At 42.7% G+C, this 25,444-nt stretch overlaps 1 protein-coding gene across 1 annotated transcript in view; it reads left to right on the top strand.

The window, feature by feature from the left end:
- The first annotated feature begins 1,444 nt into the window (after nt 1–1,444).
- Nucleotides 1,445–25,444, top strand: part of LOC132890478 (C-terminal binding protein 1) — a 131,311-nt gene continuing 107,311 nt past the window's right edge. The window contains exon 1 of the mRNA XM_060927351.1: nt 1,445–1,551. Within this exon, the coding sequence (XP_060783334.1) occupies nt 1,545–1,551 (7 nt within the window). The 5' untranslated portion in view covers nt 1,445–1,544. The remainder of the gene's footprint in view (nt 1,552–25,444) is intronic.

Raw genomic sequence — 25,444 nt, 5'->3', positions numbered from 1 at the left:
TACTGGATTTACTAGTTTACTGTAATTATGATCCGGCAGCTATTTACACCGGATCCAGTGTAAATAGCTGCCGGAGCGCGCTCCGGCTTGCTCCCCCTCAAATTAAGCAGTGCGGAGCGCGTTGCTTAATTTGAGGGGGAGCAAGCCGGAGCGCGCTCCGGAACCTCGGCCGGAGCACTCCGGGAGCAAGCCGGAGCGTGCTGCTTAATTTGAGGGGGAGCAAGCCGGAGCGCGCTCCGGAACCTCGGCCGGAGCACTCTGGGAGCAAGCCGGAGCGCGCTGCTTAATTTGAGGGGGAGCAAGCCGGAGCGCGCTCCGGCAGCTATTTACACTGGATCCGGTGTAAATAGCTGCCGGATCATAATTACAGTAAACTAGTAAATCCAGTAAAGGAAAAACTTGAGACTGAAAGGTTTTAACAGTCATCCAAATGACTGAACGTAAACATTGCTACAGTAACATACCAGCTACTATGTTGTTGACATTAGCTAGCTTGACCTTCAAAATGGCGGACACCGGGGCGTCACGTGACCCTGTGACGTCAGGTGAAATACCTCAATTCTGATGTGATTAGGGGGTAGGGTTTGGGGAAATAATGCCATCTACAGGTTTGGAATGCTTATGAATGTGATTGAAAACGCAGATGTTCGGTTATGTGTGGAAGGGATTTTTTTCGAAGACGAGGTGGTGTGGATAAAACATTTTTATAAACGGAGGGGGGGAAATGTTCGGTTTTAAAAATACCCGGCTACGTGTGTACATGGCCTGAGTTTCTGGACCATCACATTTGTGGGGTCGATTAAATGCTCAAAATGGCCAGAAAAATGTCTTGACTATATTTTCTATTCATTGTACAACTTATGGTGGTAAATAAAAGTGTGACTTCTCATGGAAAACACAAAATTGCCTGGGTGACCCCAAACTTTTGAACAGTAGTGTATATGATATTGTGTTTTGTATTTGGTCAGAATGGATCTCATGAAATAACCCAAAGCAAGCAAGCAAGGGGACTGTTTCTTAACTTCCTGTGATAGGAAATGTTTCTAAACTGTTCCACTGAACTAATGTAAAGCTGTTCACCCACTCAGCCTTAAACCAAAACTCATTTGAACCTTTCATCCTCAGCCAGTAAAAACAGCCTCATGTTAGCTTAGCCATTCATTCCCCAACCATCCCCCCACACATCCTCCTCCTCCCTCCGAGCTCCGCCCACTGCTCAGATTTCGTTTTCCTGTCCGACTGACCCCTCCCTCATGAGACACGAGTGCTTCAATCCCAAATCGCACCATTCCCACTAGATAGTGCACTACATGTTGGTTATTTTTACACGGTTTAAATGCGTACCTCGGTAGGAAGTTAGGAGGTGTTTGGAACAGCGGTTACAGCGAGGCGTGATCCGATTGGCGCGTTCCCAAAGGTAGGCCCTGACTGATTGGTTGGTTCGCGTTCCCTCGGTTGTGATTGGTCAGGGTTTTTTTCTGCAATGGATACCCGAATCCCAGGCACGCGTTCAGGGACTGATTGAGGCTCCGAAAGCGGGCGATATGCAAGGTTTGTGATTGTTTTTGCCCCCCTTTTTCTCATACTTCCTGTGTGCTGGAGCCAGCTGGCTCATCATGTGCGTCGACACGGACTTTTCTTGTTTTCCCCCAGGCAAGCAGAGGCAGTTAGAAGGGACTGGTTTAGTGTCGGTTGGCTTTCGAGCTAAACACACTGCATCAGAGGGAAGTGTTGGGTGTCAAAAACAAGCAAAAAACAGTCAAGCATTTGGTCTGTAGAGTCATATTTATGGTCGATTTACATTAGAGGGACTTGATTTCACTCAACAAACTAATCCAAGATCTTCAGGGTGACTGCTGTGCTTTAATTTCTAGCTTGATTTCAGTTAACCCTCAGATATCAATCCCTCTGAGGCCCTTGGGTGTTTCATAGCTTTTTCACCTCTCCATGGGCATGCAAACATGTTTTTGTTTTGTTTGAATTTTCAAGCTTGTCACTGAAAACTTAGGATGACTCAGCTTGTACTAGTCTTGTGTTCGTCCAATTAAATGCTTTCCAGAATGTATATGTCCCGCCCCTTGGATTGGATTGGATGTTATGTCGTCCTTGTTAAAGTGGACACATGTAAATGTAAAGCTTGTTAGTATCCGGATCTCATATATATATATATATATATATATATATATATATATATATATATATATCATCTCATCATTTCTAGCCGCTTTATCCTGTTCTACAGGGTCGCAGGCAAGCTGGAGCCTATCCCAGCTGACTATGGGCGAAAGGCGGGGTACACCCTGGACAAGTCGCCAGGTCATCACAGGGCTGACACATAGACACAGACAACCATTCACACTCACATTCACACCTATGGTCAATTTAGAGTCACCAGTTAACCTAACCTGCATGTCTTTGGACTGTGGGGGAAACCGGAGCACCCGGAGGAAACCCACGCGGACACGGGGAGAACATGGAAACTCCGCACAGAAAGGCCCTCGCCGGCCACGGGGCTCGAACCCGGACCTTCTTGCTGTGAGGCGACAGCGCTAACCACTAGACCATCGTGCCGCCCCCATATATATATATATATATGTATATGTGTATGTATGTATGTATGTGTGTGTGTATGTATGTGTGTTATTTACCAGCTGGGAGGTCCGTATCGTGAAATACCGTGACCGAGGTCTTAGAGCCTCAGTATTCAAGGCCGAGGTCACGGTATTTCACCATACGGACTGACCTTAAGCTGGTAAATAATAGATTAATTTTTTTCTTCACCAAATTCTAACAGAAAACGAGAGCGCCCGAAAGGGAAAACCGAGCCGAGCCGCCATTTTGAATCCTCATTCACAACTGTAATGCAAATGGCTTCCTCCTCGGTATACAAGTGCACTTCCATGGCAGGGAAAAAACTACATTTTGCTGCCTATGTAGTCCCCTATTTATACAAAATTGAGTCATTCAGGATTCAGCCATGTTTTTGCTCGGCGTTAGCAACAGTTAGAGGTTTTTAGCTTTCTCCTGAAATGTTTTCTTTTATTTCTTCTTCCTCAGGGTAGTAAAACTCAGGGAGGCGATATAGATCTCTGTATACAAAAACAACCAGACACAAGAACCGTTTCTTCCCTCAGGCTGTCTCTCTGATGAACAGCTAAACACCAGATTCATATATCAGTAATATCGCTTGCAAAATATCAGAACACTTATGCCGCTTTTCCACTACAAACGTGGCTGAGTCGGGCTGAGCCGTGCCGTGCTGAGTCGGGCTGAGTCGAGCTGAGTGGGGCTGTTGGAGTTGCATTTCGACTACAACCGCGCTGAACCGTGCTGGCTGGAAGTGGGTGGACACATTGGGTGGAGTTAGCAAAAGTGGGTGGACGTCACGTGATGTCGTTAAGCAGCGCAAACAGTGACATCAGTGACCTTTTAAGCGGTAGTCTCACGACCCGGATAGTAAACAATAAACATGGAGTCGTTAGTGTTGCTGGTCTTGGTGCTGTGGCTTGTTGTCACCGACAACGCCAACAGATACTGGCAAGAGCGTATAGATGAGGCGAGGCGCATAAGGCTTCAGAAATTCTCGTAATTCTTCTTCTTCTGGGTTTACGGTGTTTACAGATCCCAGCGTGCTCGCGGGGCGTGTGTGGGCATGTGAGGACACTCCTCCTCACCAATCAGTGCACAGGGGAGTGTCTGCTCACGCCCCCAGCCTCACTCGGCTCGCTTTGGCTCGCTTCAGCCCCACTCCAAAACCGTGCGAGTTTTAGGGGCTAAGCAGGGCTGAAGCGAGCCGAGTCGTGCTGTTCTTTGGTCGTCGAAACGCGAGCCGTGTCGGGCTGAAGCGAGCTGAAGTGAGCTGAAAAAGGGTAGTGGAAAAGGGCCATTATACCGTCATTCTGTGCTCACTGTTACTTATATTTATTTAACTATTCCATACTTGACTTACCTGGATTACTTTGCACTATGCGCCTATTTTTGTTGTTGTTTGTTTGATTTTGTGTCTACGCTTTTTTTAAAATCTGTTTTGTACTATGAGAGCTAAATGAACCGGAGTCAAATTCCTCGTGTGTGTCCACATACCTGGCAATTAAAGTGTTTCTGATTTCACTGTGAACACTGTCGTTATCGCTATCCATGCTGTAAAATTCATGCTATTTTGAATCCTCATTCACGGCTGTAATGCCAATTGCTTCCTCCTCGGTATACAAGTGCACTTCCATGGCAGGGAAAAAACTACACTTTGCCGCCTATGTAGTCCCCTATTTATACAAAACTGAGTCATTCAGGATTCAGCCATGTTTTTGCTCGGCGTTAGCAGCAGTTAGAGGTTTTTAGCTTTCTCCTGAAATGTTTTCTTTTATTTCTTCTTCCTCAGGGTAGTAAAACTCGCTTTCGCTGTGAACACTGTCGTTATTGCTATCCATGCTGTAAAATTAATGCTATTCTCCTGAGAAATGCTGGCAAAAATTTATAAGATTTTTTTTTATAATCTTATAAATAAATCTTATGAAAAAAAGATAAATGTTGACAAAAAATGCTACTATATGTTTGTTGTTGTGAACGAGCGAGTCGCCAGAGGTCTGTAACCAGGGTCCGTATCGTAGGATACGGACCCGCTCGCCAGCCAATCGGAGCGCAGGATTTAATGGAAACTGCACCGCAAAAAAAATTAATGTAATGGTGCGTTCATGTGCTATGGGAATTATGGTAAATACCAAACGCTGACATGGAAAGCACACATGAACGCCCCCTCTTGTGGTATTTTCCACTGGGCAACTCGTAGAAAATTTTGATACACGAGTTGCCGAGATGAGATGAACTTTAACCTTCCAACATGGCGGCGAGCGGTACAAGACTAGCTTATGAACCAAGAAAGAAGTGGTTTTCAACTATGGAAAGCTGACTCTCACCTTTTAAACGAGTCATGTTATGTATATTATTATAATATGTGTATTATAGCCGAATACAAAATATTCTGTGGCTGTCCAAAGAACGCCAACAATGATCTAGATCAGTGGCGGCTGGTAGTCTTTCAAACAGGGGAGGCTGGTCGGTTACGATATTTCCAGATTTTAAAAGAAAAAACACATGAATTTTGCCCATACTCTTGCCTCTGATCTGGCTGATTGTTGGCAGGGTCACAAACTGTGAAATAACAGGTTCTTTTGGCCCATTAGCCTACTGTCCAATATACATGATGGTGGTGTGTGTGTGTGTGTGTGGGGGGGGGTATATTTTAATATTTTAAAATTGTGGCATGTTGTTTAAAAATTGATCATTATTGAAAGCAGCTCTTTGTCAGGAACCTCAGCAGTAACAGCAGAGTGTTCTGGAATAGGCACAAGCACTGACCTTGGGGAGCCAAACATAGAGCTGGGTGCCACACATTTCATTCAATGGCACTTTCCCTATATTTTACTTATTTTGACTGAGAAATGTTTTATTGACAATTTTGATAACCCTTCACTTTTAATCCAGGTCTGTAGTGTGAAATGTTCTCGGCTGTGTTTTTGTTTAAAAATGTTTTCCAAATTGTAGCTGTGTTTAATTCATATCCAGAAAAATATATATTCCAATATAATATACTCAGCATAAACATTTTAAATAGATTCTATATTTTTGGTCCATCCATGACATATTGCTAAAGTAGCCTATTTACTGTTGTTGATGTGGGTCACTTGCTGCTAGCCAATTCACTTTCTCGTACCAGGAGAGCTGAAAGGAACGAGTATTATTCCCTACCTTTTTCACCAAGTCAATTTGAGGCGTTGGTCTACCCTGCTCTTTAATTTTAATTTTTTCCTCGAAAGGAAGACTGGCAAATGGCTTCGCCAAAATTAAATCAGCAATGCTCGGCATCCGTGCGCAGCTGTCTCGCTAGCTGACTAACCCCCTCAAGTTCAGTCACTCAAATAAACGAAATTTCTGGAACTAAGATAGCAAACTTGACAACACTATATTTACACTTTATTTACAATGAAAATATATACAAACTAAAAAAGCTGGTAGAAACCGTATGTAATGAATGAAATTGAAATGTAAGCTGATCTCTTACAATACACCACAGCACTTGCGAATCCGCATGGGACTGAACTGAGATTCACCGCTGCCTGTCTATAGTTGAAACGAGCTGTCAATCAAAGAAAATATCCGGCCGCTTTCACCAATCACCAGTCTCCTCGCGGAAACTGCCATGTCCCTCCCATGTGAGGCTCGGAGTCTGTGGGTGGGCATTTTCGCAGTATTTGTCCAATAATTGTCTTGCATTTTGAGATTGAAAAGCGCATCGCTCCCAAATGCCATTGAAGTCCACTGAGGCTGGGAGTCCGTGGGAGTCTGTGGGCGGGCGTTTTCGCAGTATTTGTCCAATAATCGTCTTGCATTTTGAGATTGAAAAGCGCATAGCAACCAAATGCCATTGAAGTCCACTGAGGCTCACGCACACATTAAAGTTATAACGGAATGATTTCGCACTGTAGTTGGGTTGAGCACATATATTTCTATGATTCTGGATCTGAAATAGCAATGTTATAAGGTCGGCTATAACATAAGCCTAGCGCAACTCATCCTACATGACGTTCGTCATTTTTAGAGGAGGCTGAGCCTCCCTCGTTGTCTTAGAGCAATCGCCCGTGATCTAGATACTGGCTAACTCTCATTGTGGCTACAGCCAAATTTCCAAAAACTGCGTGGCATTCAATGTGTTAAGAAAATCTCTACTTGTCATGATCAGGAAATATTCAGCATTATTTACCTTTTGACTTTTGATAACTCGTATTCCTGCTGCAGCTGATGAACAAGGCAATCTATAATTGTTTTAGCCAAATAACAGGCCTGATTCTCAATCTGGTCCACCATCTTTAATTTGTCAACAACAACAAAAGCATGTGAACACAACACACTGGTAAATACCACTTCCCAACTGGAAAATATCATCTTCCCATAGCACATGAACGCAGCATTATTTACCAGCTTAAGGTCGGTCCGTATCGTGAAATACCGTGACCCGAGGTCTTGAAAATACTTTCAAGACCTCGGTCACGGTATTTCACGATACGGACCGACCTTAAGCTGGTAAATAATATATAAATTTTTTCTTTACCAAATTCTACCAGAAAATGAGAGCGCCTGAAAGCGAAACCATATTTAGAACAAACCTGCTACAAGCTCGTTTTCGGCTTTCTCCTGAAATGTTTTCTTTTATTTTGTCTTCATCAGAATATTAAACTCGCTTTCGCTGTGAACACTGTCGTTATCGCGATCCATGCTGTAAAATTAATGCTATTATTCTGAGAAATGCGAAAATAAATGTTGACAAAAAATTGCTACTATGTTTGTTGTTGTGAACGACTGAGTCGCCAGAGGTCTGTAACCGGGGTCCGTATTGTATGATTCCAGACCGCTCGTGAGCCAATCAGAGCGCACGATTTGATGGAAACCGGACTGCGAAAAACCCCTCCTTATTCAAGGAATACGCCAGCCCCAAGTGAAATTGAGTCAGTCCCTGCAGTCCCTAGAGTTGGATGAGTGAGCCAAAGCGTTTTGTAGCCGACCCAGCCATCGTCCTGATCTGGAAACGTCCCAGTTAGCTTTAGCTTAGCGTAGTCGCTGTAATCCAGCGTGTCCAGGTAGCATTGTCGTTGCAAAAGTGAATCAAATAAGATTTTTTATAATTATTTCTCATGACCTGTACATTCACATCGAGTACACATATCAATGCAAATTAACACGAAGGGATTTACTAGACCAATTTATATCTGGAACTATTTTCAGCTACAGCACAGGCAAAGCACCGCTGCAGGCGCAAAGACACCGCGCAGCACCACAACTTCCGTCAATACACCAGTGTTACCAGGGAAACCAGGGTTTTCAGGCGCTGCGCGGTGTCTTTGCGCCTGCAGCGGTGCTTTGCCTGTGCTGTGGCCGAAAATAGTTCCAGATATAAATTGGTCTAGTAAATCCCTTCGTGTTAATTTGCATTGATATGTGTACTCGATGTGAATGTGCAGGTCATGAGAAATAATTATAAAAAATCTTATTTGATTCACTTTTGCAACGACAGTGCTATCTGGACACGCTGGATTACAGCGACTAAGCTAAAGCTAACCGGGACGTTTCCAGATCAGGACAATGGCTGAGTCGACTACAAAACGCTTTGGCTCACTCATCCAACTCTAGGGACTGCAGGGACTGACTCAATTTCACTTGGGGGTGCCGTATTCCTTTAACCTCGCTTGCTCTGTCTTTACGGGAAAAAATCAGCCCGAGCAAGCGAGGTTAATAAGGGGTTTATTATCTGGCTTTTTTTCTAAGATTAAAATAGACGGTCATTATAACGAGGTGTGACGCTGCTTTCAGTCACGTTGTTTTTGTAACGTAGTTGAGTCACGTGTGCAGAATAAGCGGCTAGCGGTTTCTGAATGCTCTTCGTTGCTCATTTCTTTACTAACTCAGTGACTCTCGTTTGTGTTTCGGCCTTTTTTGATTTCCAAGTAATCTTTTTTTTTTTTTTTTTTTCTTGGCAATGTTGAAAGACGGTGCCTTGGAAGGAAAGTCTGTAATTGTCCAAGGGCAAATCCTGCCTGCCAAGGAACCAATCAGAGCGCACAATTTTACTGGAAGTAGCTCGTGCTATATACAACCCCGATTCCGAAAAAGTTGGGACAAAGTCCAGATTGTAAATAAAAACGGAATGCAATGATGTGGAAGTTTCAAAATTCCATCTTTTATTCAGAATAGAACATAGATGACATATCAAATGTTTAAACTGAGAAAATGTATCATTTAAAGAGAAAAATGAGGTGATTTTTAAATTTCATGACAACAACACATCTCAAAAAAGTTGGGACAAGGCCATGTTTACCACTGTGAGACATCCCCTTTTCTCTTTACAACAGTCTGTAAACGTCTGGGGACTGAGGAGACAAGTTGCTCAAGTTTAGGGATAGGAATGTTAACCCATTCTTGTCTAATGTAGGATTCTAGTTGTTCAACTGTCTTAGGTCTTTTTTGTCGTATCTTCCGTTTTATGATGCGCCAAATGTTTTCTGTGGGTGAAAGATCTGGACTGCAGGCTGGCCAGTTCAGTACCCGGACCCTTCTTCTACGCAGCCATGATGCTGTAATTGATGCAGTATGTGGTTTGGCATTGTCATGTTGGAAAATGCAAGGTCTTCCCTGAAAGAGACGTCGTCTGGATGGGAGCATATGTTGCTCTAGAACCTGGATATACCTTTCAGCATTGATGGTGTCTTTCCAGATGTGTAAGCTGCCCATGCCACACGCACTAATGCAACCCCATACCATCAGAGATGCAGGCTTCTGAACTGAGCGCTGATAACAACTTGGGTCGTCCTTCTCCTCTTTAGTCCGAATGACACGGCGTCCCTGATTTCCATAAAGAACTTCAAATTTTGATTCGTCTGACCACAGAACAGTTTTCCACTTTGCCACAGTCCATTTTAAATGAGCCTTGGCCCAGAGAAGACGTCTGCGCTTCTGGATCATGTTTAGATACGGCTTCTTCTTTGAACTATAGAGTTTTAGCTGGCAACGGCGGATGGCACGGTGAATTGTGTTCACAGATAATGTTCTCTGGAAATATTCCTGAGCCCATTTTGTGATTTCCAATACAGAAGCATGCCTGTATGTGATGCAGTGCCGTCTAAGAGCCCGAAGATCACGGGCACCCAGTATGGTTTTCCGGCCTTGACCCTTACGCACAGAGAGTCTTCCAGATTCTCTGAATCTTTTGATGATATTATGCACTGTAGATGATGATATGTTCAAACTCTTTGCAATTTTACACTCACTACGTTTACATGCACATAGAGAGAATCGAATTTCTGCCGTTGCTCGACTGAAATCGAAGTTCAAAATGCCATGTATACACCTTAATTCGGCTGAAATTGAACCAAACTTGATTTCTTGGAATCGAGCTACACGACCTAGATTATGCGATTTCTGCCGAGCTAGTTAGTGCATGTATACCCTATTGAGCTACGTATTCGAGCTACTTACTTCAGCACTGCCCCTTCCGGAAGTGACGAGACCACAAGGGAAACACAACAGCCTCGGTCGGCATGACAACGAATCATGACAACGGCATGAATCTTTTCTTTTTGTGGCATTGTTTGCACTGTTAAAATTTAGCTCACTTACTGTATCACCAAATACATCTGTACAGCTGTTGCATAGCTGTGAATTGTGTCGAAAAAACAGCCTCGGTCGGCATGACACTTCACCTTAGCCGCCCACTTTATTAGGAACACTTCTGTTCGGACATACAAACTACAAACACTCTTCTTAGAGTTTAGAGTTTATTTTATTTTTAAAAGGGACAGTGCACAAATTAAACATTATCCTTGTGGTCAGGACAGATGTCTGTCCCAGGTTATAGCAGTGCATGCTAATTTCCGCCTGTAGTCACTTTGTTTATACTCTTGAATAGCTCTTCTTCATGACGACAACCGGAAGTGTACCAACACGATGGGGCGTGTAGCGCCACCTGTGGCTCGGGTGCACAATGCACCTCATAACAATAGCTCGATTTAAACACTGTGCATGTAGGATTGGATTTCTCTGGCACCCTGCTGGGACCTTCAGCTCGATTACCGACAGCAGCTCGATTTGGATGTGCATGTAAACGTAGTCAGTGTCGAAGTCCTTTCTGATATTGCTCCACTATTTGTCGGCGCAGAATTAGGGGGATTGGTGAACCTCTTCCCATCTTTACTTCTGAGAGCCGCTGCCACTCCAAGATGCTCTTTTTATACCCAGTCATGTTAATGACCTATTGCCAATTGACCTAATGAGTTGCAATTTGGTCCTCCAGCTGTTCCTTTTTTGTACCTTTAACTTTTCCAGCCTCTTATTGCCCCTGTCCCAACTTTTTTGAGATGTGTTGCTGTCATGAAATTTCAAATAAGCCAATATTTGGCATGAAATTTCAAAATGTCTCACTTTCGACATTTGATATGTTGTCTATGTTCTATTGTGAATACAATATCAGTTTTTGAGATTTGTAAATTATTGCATTCCGTTTTTATTTACAATTTGTTCTTTGTCCCAACTTTTTTGGAATCGGGGTTGTAATAATACATAATATTTTTGCCTTTCACAATGTTCAGATTAGGCAAATATATACAGTGGTATGCAAAAGTTTGGGCACCCTTACTGAAAATGTCTGTTACTGTGAATAGTTAAGTGAGCAGAAGATGAACTGATCACCAAAAGGCATAAAGGTAAAGACAACACATTTCAGCGTTTTGTGCAAGATTTGTGTTTTATTTTTTTGCACAACTGGACAGTGAAAAATGAAAAAGAACACCATGCAAAAGTTTGGGCACCCCAATACATTTGAGTTCTCAGGTAACTTTTACCAAGGTTCCAGACCTTAATTAGCTTATTGAGCTGTGGCTTGTTCAAATTCTTCGTTAGGAAAGGTCAGATGATGATGCAGATTTCAAAGCTGTATAAATTCTCTGACTCCTCAAACTTGTCCCTAAAATCAGCAGCCATGGGCTCCTCTAAGCAACTCCCTCGCATTCTGAATAATAAAATAATTGATGCTCACAAAGCAGGAGAAGGCTACAAGAATGTAGCAAAGTGTTTTCAGGTAGCCGTTTCCTCAGATCGTAATGTTATTAAGAAATGGCAGTTAACAGAAACAGTGGAGATCAAGGTGAGGTCTGGAAGATGAAGAAAAGTTTCTGAAAGAACTGCTCGTTGGATTGCTAGAAAGGCAAATAAAAACCCCTGTTTGACTGCAAAAGACCTTCAGAAAGATTTAGCAGACCCTGGAGTGGTGGTGCACTGTTCTACTATGCAGCGACACCTGAACAAATATGACCTTCATGGGAGAGTCATCAGAAGAAAACCATTCCTACGTCCTAGCCACAAAATTCAGCGTCTGAAGTTTGCAAATGAACATCTAAATAAGCCTGATGCATTTTGGAAACAAGTCCTGTGGACTGATGAAATCAGAATAGAACTTGTTGGCCACAATGTGCAAAGGTATGTTTGGAGAAAAAAGGGTGCCAAATTCCAGGAAAAGAACACCTCTCCGACTCTGAAGCATGGGTGTGGATCGATCATGCTTTGGGGTTGTGTTGCAGCCAGTGGCACAGGGCACATTTCATTGGTCGAGGGAAGCATGGATTCGAATAAATGCCATCAAACTCTGGAAGCAAACATCACACCATCTGTAAAAAAGTTGAAGTTAAAAAGAGGATGGGTCCTACAATAAGACGATGATCCAAAACACACCTTAAAATCTACAATGGAATAGCTCAAGAGGCACAAGCTGAAGGTTTTGCCCTGGCCCTCACAGTCCCCTGACCTAAACATCATTGGAAATCTGTGGATAGATCTCAAAAGAGCAGCGCATGCAAGACAGCGCAAGAAACTTGTAGAACTGGAAGCCTTTTGCAAGGACGAATGTGTGAAAATCCTCCAGGTAAGAACTGAAAGATTATTAGCAGGCTACAAAAAGTGTTTACAAGCTGTAATACTTGCCAACAGGGGTGTTAGTAGGTACTAACCATGCAGGGTGCTCAAACTTATTTGCTTCGGGCCCTTTTCCTTTTTTGTCATTTTGAAAATGTAAAAGATGAAAATAAAAAATTGTTTTTGCTTAAAATATAAAGGGAATGAGTCATCTTTAACTCTATGCCTTTTGGAGATCATTTCATCTTCAACTTGCTTAACTGTTCACAGTAACAGCGATTTTGACCAGGGGTGCCCAAACTTTTGCATACCACTGTATATATTATCTACCAGCTGGGATGTCCGTATCATGAAATACCGTGACCCGAGGTCTTGAAAATACTTTCAAGAACTCGGTCACGGTATTTCACGATACGGACCGACCTTAAGCTGGGGCCATTATTAAAAAATGTTCTGTTTCCGGTCCACCGGCCGGGTGAGTGCCGTTTGTGCGGTTGAAAAAATTTTTTTTTTTTTTAACGCCGGTTTTTTGACATTTTTTTCGGGTTCGTAAATCTAAAATCGAACTTGACATTTCCGCATTCCCAGGGCTTTCCACGAAGGCTCATACTAGCCAGCCATGACAAATAAGTAGCCAGCCGGGGGGGGGGCGGAGTAAACACAAAATAAACTCCTGTGCACGCAGTTCCCAGGATTAAATGCATTTTCCACAGACCATTTATTTATTCACTTTACTCAAATACAAAGTAAAATGGCAGTAAATCTTTTCTTTTCTTGCGTATTGCATCATGAGGCGTTCCTGGCTTGTAAATCTCTTATTTTCGGTGCATGACACATTCACGCAGCTGAGCATGCTATGAATTAACAACGACACCGGTCTGCAGTGGCGGCTACACAATTAAACACTCAGCGAACATTTCTCCATTTGTGTATGAAAATACACTTCAACAACTCAGTTTGGGTTCATTTACAACCAACGGTGTCTTTTGATGCCAGCACGTAATTGAATGAGAGAAGACTGGTTTACCGGAGACAAAATAAGTGTTATCTCTGCTTCTGTCCCCTCCGACACACTACTGCCTCCGCCGAGTGCGCGCGCACTCTGAACTGAATCAGCTCTGCGCATGCGCCGTGCGGCACAAAAAAATGGCAGCCACCATGAAGGAAGGAGATCCGGAGTTTTCAAACATTTGCTTAAGTGTGAAATCGCAAAATGGTATTCTAGCGAACAACAAAATAGTAAAGATTCAGAAAAACGAATCATTCAGTGATCATTTTAATAGTGTAATTTCATCCGAACTCGGCCTAACGGTCGATTTAGAACTACAAAAAGTCCGTGTGCCGGACATTTTAAGTACCTTTGTAAAAGTTTTGCAAATGTTGCAGTCAGCATTTAAAATGCTAACTTAGTTTTTGTACAAGTTTCAGTTGATTAAACTGTCATTTTATTAAACGTGTCTGCTTTTGTAATAAAAAAGTACTGAAAGGAAAAGCAAACGCAGCATTGCGATTTCTTATCCATCCATAAAAAAAAAATCCCTCCCTCCTGACTGAAATTTTTTGCTCACCCGGTGGACAGGAAACAGATTTTTTTTAAGGATGGCCTTACACTATTAAAATGATCACTGAATGATTTGTTTTTCTGAATCTTTACTATTTTGTTGTTCGCTAGAATACCATTTTGCGATTTCACACTTAAGCAAATGTTTGAAAACTCCGGATCTCCTTCCTTCATGGTGGCTGCCATTTTTTTTGTGCCGCACGGCGCATGCGCAGAGCTGATTCAGTTCTATATTTTGCGCAGAATGCGGAAATGTCAAGTTTGATTTTAGATTTACGAACCCGAAAAAAATGTTGAAAAACCGTCGTTAAGAAAAAAACGCACAAACGGCACTCACCCGGCCGGTGGACCGGAAACAGAACATTTTTTAATAAGCCAGGTATTGTTTTTCCACTTACACTAAATGCAACCGCGAGGACACATTTTAGTGGAACCACCAGCCTGGGACTACAAAACTCGCACCAAAATCCTTTTAATTAACTCACACTTTCATTACTTGTTCGCTACAGTTATGTCCAGGGCTTAATTTGAGCCGGAACATGACGGAACAAGATCCGTAACCTCCGTCGTCGGATCCGGCAGCTATTTTCATTTCATTCGGTGTTCCGGCAGCTATTTAAATGGATCAGATCACCTCCGTGACCATCACAAAGGGAAAAAAAAAATCAAACAATAAATTAAATAAGTAAATAAAAATTTGTTTAGTGTTCGGTTTTGATTTTGATATCTTTTGTTGATTTCTCTCCTATGACATCCACAAAATCTATGCGAAAGGGGAAGAGGGAGGGACATGGGGTGTATACTTCCGCTCAATAGAACACCGGGTTTTTTGTAGCCGTTAGCTTGCGCTGTGGAAAAAATGGCAAAAAAAACAAGAAAGCTTACTAAAATTTTTTAAATGAATTCTCCAACTTGTTTTGTAAACCCTTTATTTCTTCCCTAATACTTGAATTGATTGCACTTACCGTATGTTTGCTGGCACTGCTTTTAAATTATTCTCTTTTTTGGGCTTTTTCCACCTTTATTGGACAGGACAGTGTAGAGACAGGAAATGAGCAGGATATCTGTGAAGATACTCAGTCGTCCAGGTACATAGTAATCTGTGGTTGGTAGAAGAGAGCAACTGGACTTGCTTGAAAAGGCTTGAAGACGTTTCGCCTCTCGTCCGAAAGGCATCATCAGTTCTGTCTGTCTCTGTTCAGTGATGGTCGTTCCAGTCTGACAAAATTGAACGATCCTCTCTGGCTTCAATTTTGACGTCTTCAAGCCTTTTCAAGCAAGTCCAGTTGCTCTCTTCTACCAACCACAGAAATGAGCAGGAGAAAAACAGGGAGGGCTCGGACAATGACCGCAGGTCGGAATCGAACCCGGGTCCCCGGGTTTATGGTATGGCGCCTTATACACCTGAGCCATGAAATCCCGCTAGCACTGCTTTTAAATACCCTACTTAAATCCTTAAAATGAGTCATGTAACGCATGTCTTGTGTGATCTGATCTCCAATAGTGAAATAAACCGGTTGTGATATGAGTACAGGCTGTTATTTTAGAAGATAAATTTAATATAATTTAATATATAGCCTAATAAAAATATTTTATAACATATCACGACATATTACTGTCTGTAACTGTTCGTCACTAAAGCGTTTTCTAAGATCATAATGTCTGATATTATTATTATTATTATTATTATTATTATTTTATTTTTTTTTACACACAATAGGCGTCAAGGCCTCTGCATGCTCGTGCGACAAGGCTTTCGCAGATAGCTTTTCGCAGACAGTTGTAATTTATTGTTGAGCGGGGATAATAGGCGTGCGCGATGTTATTCACCGGCACAACGCAAGGGGGCGCGAAGTCGCTAGGAGTAGTTGGTGGGTGTGGTTAGTGGAGTGTTTATCCTCCGGTTACTTATAATGACTAGAACTGGAGTCGTATAGATGTACGTACTTCATCAATCAACCGCTCTTCGTGCTGCTCCATCTTCGCTCGTGTTTTTAAAAATGCCGGTCGTGAAAACAAACCAAACCGGGAAAGTAGGGAAGCGGAAGTGCGTGTACAGCGGACCAATCAGAGCCTTCTTGTCTGTGGTGCTGTCTGCGAGGCTTCTGCGGTGGTCACAATTTTTGGGAGGTGCGCGCAGAGCGTCTGCGAAGGTGGGGGGGGCTACGCAGACACTGTCTGCGACGCTGTCTGCGAGGACTGGGTTGGCAGCATAAATTGGCCTTCACCACCCGCCTTTTTTTTTTTTTTTCCTGAGTCGCCGGACCCACCCACCTCCTGCGTTCTGGGACCTCCCACTTCACAAATTAAGCACTGGTTATGTCTTTTATTGTTAGAAGACACAGACTCCGGTTGTACTCAACCTCAACCCCACACTGTCTCGGAAAAGACTTCAGCTGGTCGAGTTGTACTCCTGTGAGGACGTGCTGTTCCACAGAGACCACAATAACGTGGACCTATTCAATAAGGCTTCGGATTCTTTTAACGCCTTCGTTTAATTCAAATACAAATTATTTTATAAGCCGTAAAAAAAAAAAAAAAATTCAACCGCTCAAACGGCACTCGCCCGGCCGGTGGACCGGAAACAGAACATTTTTTAATAATGGCCTAATTTCATCCGAACTAGGCCTGACGGTGGATTTAGAACTAGAAAAAGTCCGTGTTTTTGTACAAGTTTCAGTTGATTAACCTGTCATATTTTATTAAATGTGTCGGCTTTTGTAATAAAGTACTGAAAGAAAAAACAAACACAGCATTGCGATTTCTTATCCATCCATATATATTAAATATACAGTGGTGCTTGAAAGTTTGTGAACCCTTTAGAATTTTGTATATTTCTGCATAAATATGACCTAAACCATCATCAGATTTTCACACAAGTCCTTAAAGTAGATAAAGAGAACCCAGTTAAACAAATGAGACAAAAATATTATACTTGGTCATTTATTTATTGAGGAAAATGATCCAATATTACATATCTGTGAGTGGCAAAAGTATGTGAACCTCTAGGATTAGCAGTTAATTTGAAGGTGAAATAGAGTCAGGTGTTTTCAATCAATGGGATGACAATCAGGTGTGAGTGGGCACCCTGTTTTATTTAAAGAACAGGGATCTAAGTCTGATCTTCACAACACATGTTTGTAGAAGTGTATCATTGCACGAACAAAGGCGATTTCTGAGGACCTCAGAAAAAGTGTTGTTGATGCTCATCAGGCTGGAAAAGGTTACAAAACCATCTCTAAGGAGTTTGGACTCCACCAATCCCCAGTCAGACAGATTGTGTACAAATGGAGGAAATTCAAGACCATTGTTACCCTCCTCAGGAGTGGTCGACCAACAAAGATCACTCCAAGAGCAAGGCGTGTAATAGTCGGTGATGTCACAAAGGACCCCAGGGTAACTTCTAAGCAACTGAAGGCCTCTCTCACATTGGCTAATGTTAATGTTCATGAGTCCACCATCAGGAAAACACTGAACAACAATGGTGTGCATGGCAGGGTTGCAAGGAGAAAGCCACTGCTCTCCAAAAAGAACATTGCTGCTCGTCTGCAGTTTGCTAAAGATCACATGGACAAGCCAGAAGGCTATTGGAAAAATGTTTTGTGGACGGATGAGACCAAAATAGAACTTTTTGGTTTAAATGAGAAGCATTATGTTTGGAGAAAGGAAAACACTGCATTCCAGCATAAGAACCTTATCCCATCTGTGAAACATGGTGGTGGTAGTATCATGGTTTGGGCCTGTTTTGCTGCATCTGGGCCAGGATGGCTTGCCATCATTGATGGAACAATGAATTCTGATTTATACCAGTGAATTCTAAAGGAAAGTGTCAGGACATCTGTCCATGAACTGAATCTCAAGAGAAGGTGGGTCATGCAGCAAGACAACGACCCTAAGCACACAAGTCGTTCTACCAAAGAATGGTTAAAGAAGAATAAAGTGAATGTTTTGGAATGGCCAAGTCAAAGTCCTGACCTTAATCCAATGGAAATGTTGTGGAAAGACCTGAAGTGAGCAGTTCATGTGAGGAAACCCACCAACATCCCAGAGTTGAAGCTGTTCTGTACGGAAGAACGGGCTAAAATTCCTCCAAGCCGGTGTGCAGGACTGATCAACAGTTACCGCAAATGTTTAGTGGCAGTTATTGCTGCACAAGGGGGTCACACCAGATACTGAAAGCAAAGGTTCACATACTTTTGCCACTCACAGATATGTCATATTGGATCATTTTCCTTAATAAATAAATGACCAAGTATAATATTTTTGTCTCATTTATTTAACTGGGTTCTCCTTATCTCCTTTTAGGACTTGTGTGAAAATCTGATGTTGGTTTAGGTCATATTTATGCAGAAATATAGAAAATTCTAAAGGGTTCACAAACTTTCAAGCACCACTGTATATAATTAAAAAAAAATCCCTCCCTCCCTACTGAAAATTTTTTTTGCTCACCCGGTGGACAGGAAACGAATTTTTTTTTTTTTTTTTAAGGATGGCCTTATTTTTGGATGAATTGGTTGAACCTGAGACATTCCTCGTTGAGAAATTCATCCACAGCTCACCGAGAGCCTCCAGCCGTCTCAAATAAGACATCACCACGGTGCATATAAGATAAACGAGGCCAGACAACACCAAACCTGATTGACGTAATGTCGTGGGTGATTTTATTCCTTTTTCTGCAAAGCTACTGGTTTGTTTTCTTACGTACCACTCTTTCCGGTTTCACATTTAGTCATCGTTCTCGTATGGGCTGAGATCTTTAGCTATGGAACATTTGTCCAAAGGTCATGCTGAGCTGGAGATCTGTCAATGCTAAGTACCTCAAATCAGAGGCTCGTCTTCGAAACAAGGAGAAGGATCATTTCAGGAAATGGCAGAATTGGCCGGAGGGATCGGTTTACCGCTGTGGGAATCGTTTTGATAAAATAGGCTTTACTGTAATGGTGGACCACAGGTTCATTTTTAGCACAACTACCTCAGAACCACAGGCTCTGTGTTCATTACAAGTCGAGTTGAATAGGAGGCATGCGGTCGTAGAGAATTTATGACAAGAAGGAGGGTTGAGTTTAACAATTCTCCATGCTGGTGTGTGTGAGAGAGAGAGAGAGAGCGCTAGGCAGCAGCCGTGCATGCCTCAGACAGTATAATCTTTCTTTCTCAGGGGCTTCTCTTCTCTCCACTCGTTCCCCCCCCTTGTTTCTCTCATTCCATTCCACAATGGCATATTGTTGTTTTAAGCCATCCAGCTGTCCCAGTCCCCTGACAGCTCTCTTCCTCCGCTGTCTTCCTTTCTTCCTGTCTATGGATTGATCAGACCACTATGCGTGTAAAGTGTCACAAAATTCTTATTACTTTGCCGTTTTCACAGCCGAACCAGAACGTGACGGAAAGTCCCGTTAATGGTCAAAATCGTCCGCGCCGACCAGATTTGCGTATACACTACCGTTCAAAAGTTTGGGGTCACCCAGACAATTTTGTGTTTTCCATGAAAAGTCACACTTTTATTTACCACCATAAGTTGTAAAATGAATAGAAAATATATGCTGTGTTCACACTTATACCGGTACGATAGTGGTATAACTGTATCGATACAAAGTATAGACCCTTTTCAGTTACGCGACCTTTGTAAACGCGACCACCATTTTGGACATGTAGCGGACTTCGGCTCGAATTGGTTTGAATACGAGAACATACAAGAAAAAGGAGCGAGATGCAGAAAATACCTTCGCTATCCAGCGACGTAGGGCATTTACAGGGCGAGCAGAGGGAGAAATAACAACAGTAATGACACATTAGCAACGCCGTACAGAAATAACGGTTTATGGCACAGACCCTTTCGGTTCTCGCTCATCGAGCTGCTACAATGACTGCTTAGACTGCAACAATAATACCTAACACACATTTAAGTATCCGTCGTAAAGACGTGAAACTCGTCGAGTGACGAGTGTGTTCATTGATAAGCTAACACAATCTAAAAGTAGACGTACCATCACACTGCCCTGGCGCTGTGTACAGTTTACCTTCTACGGTTTGTGCACTCACTATTTGCCATTACTTTCTCCAACCGTTGTTACAGATTACAGGGAACGGCCTGGATTTAAGAGACAAATACATGTTCCTCTTGTTTTGAACACTTATTTGTAGGCAGTGCTTAATTTGTAAAGTGGGAGGTCCCGGAGCGCAGAGGATGAGCGGCTCCGGTGTGGGGAAAAAAGAGGGGGGGAGGGGGGCGCGGCGCTGCGTTGCGCTGCGCTTCTGGGCATGTTTTGTAATAACACTGCAAATTAAGTTCATCTGCAGATATTTTGTGGATGTCGTTTCATGAGAGAAATCACCAACAAGGCAGATATCAAAATCAGACATTAACACTAAATAAACTTGCATTTTTTTATTTAATTATTTGTTGTTGTTTTTTTGTTACATAGTCAAAAGAGGTGTCGGATCACCGGATCCAGTGTAAATAGCTGCCGGAGGCAACGCCCGAGGTTCCAGAGCGCACTCCGGCTTGCTCCCCCTCAAATTAAGCACTGTTTGTAGGACACTGCCTCTGATCTGTCCTACAGTCTACCAACAGCAAAGGAACACAACGCTAGCTAATGTCGTTAGCCAATAGCTACTACAGAAGAACAGAGGTTACAATGGGTTATTTTAACCTATTTGGTTACACACTCGCCGCCACAGAATGTTAACAGCAATGTAATGCCTTTTCTGGCTAATTTTATTCGTCTTACCTCCAACAAAGTGGTCACTACACAAGCGTTGGTATGCCGAGGGCTGCCAATCTTTCCTGTTTATGGCCGCTATCCATCTTCTCCGTCGGGATCCGATAAAATGATAACCCTTGCCTTGTTTGTTGATGGTTACTACATCCAGGTGCACAACAATATAGTGGCATGATGGAAGTCTTGCTGAAAGTAAAAACTTTCTTTGCTGCCGTTCCTCAATGCTGGCTGTGGTAAACTACTGGTAGTACATGTCCAAAATGGCCGCCGCGTTTGTCGTGACGTCACGTGAAAAGGGTCTATACCGGTACAGTTTAGTGCATCTGTCCACTAGGGCTGTAACGATATGCGTATCGAAATCGCGATACGCAGAGCCACGATCCGTATCGCGATACAAGAAGGCAGAATCGCGGTACACCCTTTCAAACTTCTCCTCAGCCCAAAAACAGAGGCGCTTCCAAACTTCAATTTATGAATACTTTACTTTTTATTTAAATTACATTTTAAAGTTACTTAAATTACTTTTATTTTTTTATATCTATTAGTAAGTCGTTTTTTCGCCGACCTGCGACAATCTTCTGCGAGTCACGCAACGTCCACACTCGCCACTGGCAGAGCATTCATTTCTTTTAAGCGGTCGCCATTCTGGTTGCGACGCGGGGAGCGAATCTGTAAACAAGCAGCTCATTGGCTGGCTAGGTGTGCCACAAGCCAATCACAATCACTTGACCGGAAAGGCATGCAGTGTTGCCAGATTGGGCAGGTTTAGGTGCTTTTTGGCTGGTTTTGAACATATTTTGGGGTGGAAAACGTTAGCAATATCTGGCAACACTGAAGGCATGTCTGCTTGGGCGGAAGCCTTCTGCGGCAGTTACATTTTGACACGCGAGCAACGTTTCACCATAAAAATTCCGTAATTTCCATCTGTTTTCCGCGATCACAGAAAATCATTGGCCCTATGAGAGTGAGACAGTGAGAGAGCCGCCCCCCCAAAAAAAAAATCTTAACGGATTTACACGATTTGGAAAAATGACTTTTTCAGAACCGAAAAAAACAGAGCTTCCGGCTCAACAGTATTATTTTGAGAAATAAAACAATCTTTGGATATACATTTGTTCATTTTTGCATACATATTACTCATTCTCTGCAGTGGTCTGAATTATTTGTTATTAAATAGTTAATGTAAGTAAGTAAATGTTAAGTCAAATTTACTACTTTAAAAAACATTTTTAAAAAAATCGTGGGCGTATCCAATCGTGGGTCAAAAATCGCGATACGAATCGAATCGTGAGTTGGGTGTATCGTTACAGCCCTACTGTCCACACTAGCGAGAAATGTTTGCGGTTTTCTTTCACGGTAGTTGAAATCCGCGTGCGCGAAATGTTTCCGTGGTTACCGAGTAACTTCCTTCCGAGAATATATGGCGGATGAAACAACGTGTGTGCTTTTTGTTGTCAATGTGCAGTCTGTATTTCTGGTGGTCATTTATTCAGTCGAATCGTATAAAACACGCGCAGCAGTTGAGAAAGAAAGAAACAAATGAATCTCTGTTCTTCACTAGCCTGGGCCCGCCCATCTAAGTGTGACGCAACACGGGGGCCTGTTGCGAACTTAGTCTGGCAAGGTAAGCTATCTCCAGCTCTTCCAAGCTCCCGAAAAATCGGGAGCCAATCAACTTTGAGCGTCTCCAACGGCCCTGGGTAGAGGCGTGTTCAAGGCAGTGACGTAGTAGAACTGCGACCGGAAGCCATAGATTGCTTACAGAATCTATGCCGGAAGCGCTTCATTCACTAGAAACATTACGAACATGGAGCAGCGGCAAGCCTTTGACACAGCGGTAGATGCTGTATTGAAAGCATTCAACGGGAAGTTCTCATTTTTTCAAAAATAAGGAAATTTCAAAGTAACCCCAAACTTTTGAACGATAGTGTATGCTTAAAGTGCATATCACGGGTAAATTCAGGAGCAAGATCAATGTAATTCTCCTATTTTATATTAAACTTTGGTCAAATATCTGTCATATTTTGCATTTTATGCAATTTTTTTTTACCTTGTGCAATACCAGAAAAATTCAGTTGAAATCAAGCCATTTGAGGCGAATTGGTCCGCCTCTAAAAAAAAAAAAACTTGGCGTTTGGATTTCCTGGCAAACATTGATTTTCGTGACGTCGCATGCGGGACGCCTCGTTCTGAATCCTACGTCAGCGCTGGTTTGTTTATGAGAAAACGACCTGGCGGTTTTCTGCAAATTTCTTCACCATTATCACGTAATTATTAAAATGGTTAACAGATGTATCGTAGGAGGGTGTAGCAACACCAATCATGATGGGATTAGTACTCATCGTTTTCCAAAAGACCGGACAATGAGAGAGAAATGGGAGCGCTTGGTCTACACAGGCTGTGCACTGAAACCGTGCAAAGCTCTCGCAGCCTGCTGGCGCTTCCGCAGGTAACGTCACGAATCTGGCTCCAGACTCCCTTGGGATTTTTCCAGACGCGTTTTGTTGTTGTTTATTTTTTTCTGCTGTAGACAGATGGCCTTGTGCAAAATGACCCTTCTGGATTAGGGATGGCGAAAACTAAAAAAAAATCTTCACCGACCACCGAGCCTCATTAGCCGGTTAAAGTCAGTTAACCTATGAGTTTAAAATTCTAGAATTGGAATTATTAGAATCTATTCTAAATCTGACCGTGAGCATCCGCACATTCAGTCCCAGTCGCTGCCCTCCACTCACATTCCCTTTTCTACAGCGCGAAACATTTAGTCAAACGCGGCACTGATGTCGAGGGGTTTGTATTGGAGCGGAGGACAAATGGCTCCAGCTTAGAGACGGTTTCAGTTGGCCATGATGGCGTTGAAAATAAAGTCAAGTGCTAGAAGAAGAAGTACATAACATTCAGTGATGGGAATAACGGCGTTAAAATAAAGGCTGTTATAACGCCGGGTAATCGAATTAATTAGCTACAATCGTTATAACGCCGTTACCAATATCAACACGCATGGTATTGAAGTTATTCTGAAGCATACTGCTACGGACTAGGCACTTTTCTTCGAAGTGAGCCACAGAGACCTCATACTGCAATTGTTTTCCAGCTACTGATAGTACGGTTACATGGCTGCTAATTGTGCACAGCCATTGGGAATGGGATAGCTGGAGCTGAGCTGATTAGCCGCTAAGCTAATGTACAACCTCGATTCCAAAAAAGTTGGGACAAAGTACAAATTGTAAATAAAAACGGAATGCAATGATGTGGAAGTGTCAACGTCTGGGGACTGAGGAGACAAGTTGCTCAAGTTTAGGGATAGGAATGTTAACCCATTCTTGTCTAATGTAGGATTCTAGTTGCTCAACTGTCTTAGGTCTTTTTTGTCGTATCTTCCGTTTTATGATGCGCCAAATGTTTTCTATGGGTGAAAGGTCTGGACTGCAGGCTGGCCAGTTCAGTACCCGGACCCTTCTTCTACGCAGCCATGATGCTGTAATTGATGCAGTATGTGGTTTGGCATTGTCATGTTGGGAAATGCAAGGTCTTCCCTGAAAGAGACGTCGTCTGGATGGGAGCATATGTTGCTCTAGAACCTGGATATACCTTTCAGCATTGATGGTGTTTTTCCAGATGTGTAAGTTGCCCATGCCACACGCACTAATGCAACCCCATACCATCAGAGATGCAGGCTTCTGAACTGAGCGCTAATAACAACTTGGGTCGTCCTTCTCCTCTTTAGTCCGAATGACACGGCGTCCCTGATTTCCATAAAGAACTTCAAATTTTGATTCGTCTGACCACAGAACAGTTTTCCACTTTGCCACAGTCCATTTTAAATGAGCCTTGGCCCAGAGAAGACGTCTGCGCTTCTGGATCATGTTTAGATACGGCTTCTTCTTTGAACTATAGAGTTTTAGCTGGCAACGGCGGATGGCACGGTGAATTGTGTTCACAGATAATGTTCTCTGGAAATATTCCTGAGCCCATTTTGTGATTTCCAATACAGAAGCATGCCTGTATGTGATGCAGTGCCGTCTAAGGGCCCAAAGATCACGGGCACCCAGTATGGTTTTCCGGCCTTGACCCTTACGCACAGAGATTCTTCCAGGTTTTCTGAATCTTTTGATGATGATATGCACTGTAGATGATGATATGTTCAAACTCTTTGCAATTTTACACTGTCGAACTCCTTTCTGATATTGCTCCACTACTTGTCGGCGCAGTTTTTATTTACAATTTATACTTTGTCCCAACTTTTTTGGAATCGGGGTTGTAGCAACTGTCTGATGCTAAGTAACATCAGTGAGTAACCAGGTTTTAGTTCAGATCTTGTGCATTATTATTACGTTGACATTAATATTCACCAGACTAATCAACCATCGACTTCATTCATGCGCCGTGTTCTTGTTTCTTTGATAGTCAAGAATTTCCTTGATGTTACGTACCTGGTTAACATCGTAGTAAAATGTAATCCAACACTGAGACTTTTCTTTCGCCGAGTGGCAGCTGTCTTCAACTGGGGCGGGAGGGCGGGACATGACTGAATGGGTGTTTCTGATTTGTCAGCTGTCGTCCTTACACCGCATGGCATGCCCCAAGCGTTTACAACAGAGAATTCCAGGTTCTCCGCTCCAAAATCGGCAGCTTCAAAACGATTGATTTTTTTTAACCGACAACCATAAAAAATTAACCAGTTGACATTGATTCGGTCAACCATCGGTCAAAC

Source organism: Neoarius graeffei, chromosome 8 (assembly GCF_027579695.1).
Source record: "Neoarius graeffei isolate fNeoGra1 chromosome 8, fNeoGra1.pri, whole genome shotgun sequence".
Classification (NCBI taxonomy): domain Eukaryota; kingdom Metazoa; phylum Chordata; class Actinopteri; order Siluriformes; family Ariidae; genus Neoarius; species Neoarius graeffei.
The sequence above is the reverse complement of the archived record's forward strand: the minus strand, read 5'-3'. Positions and strand labels throughout refer to the sequence as shown.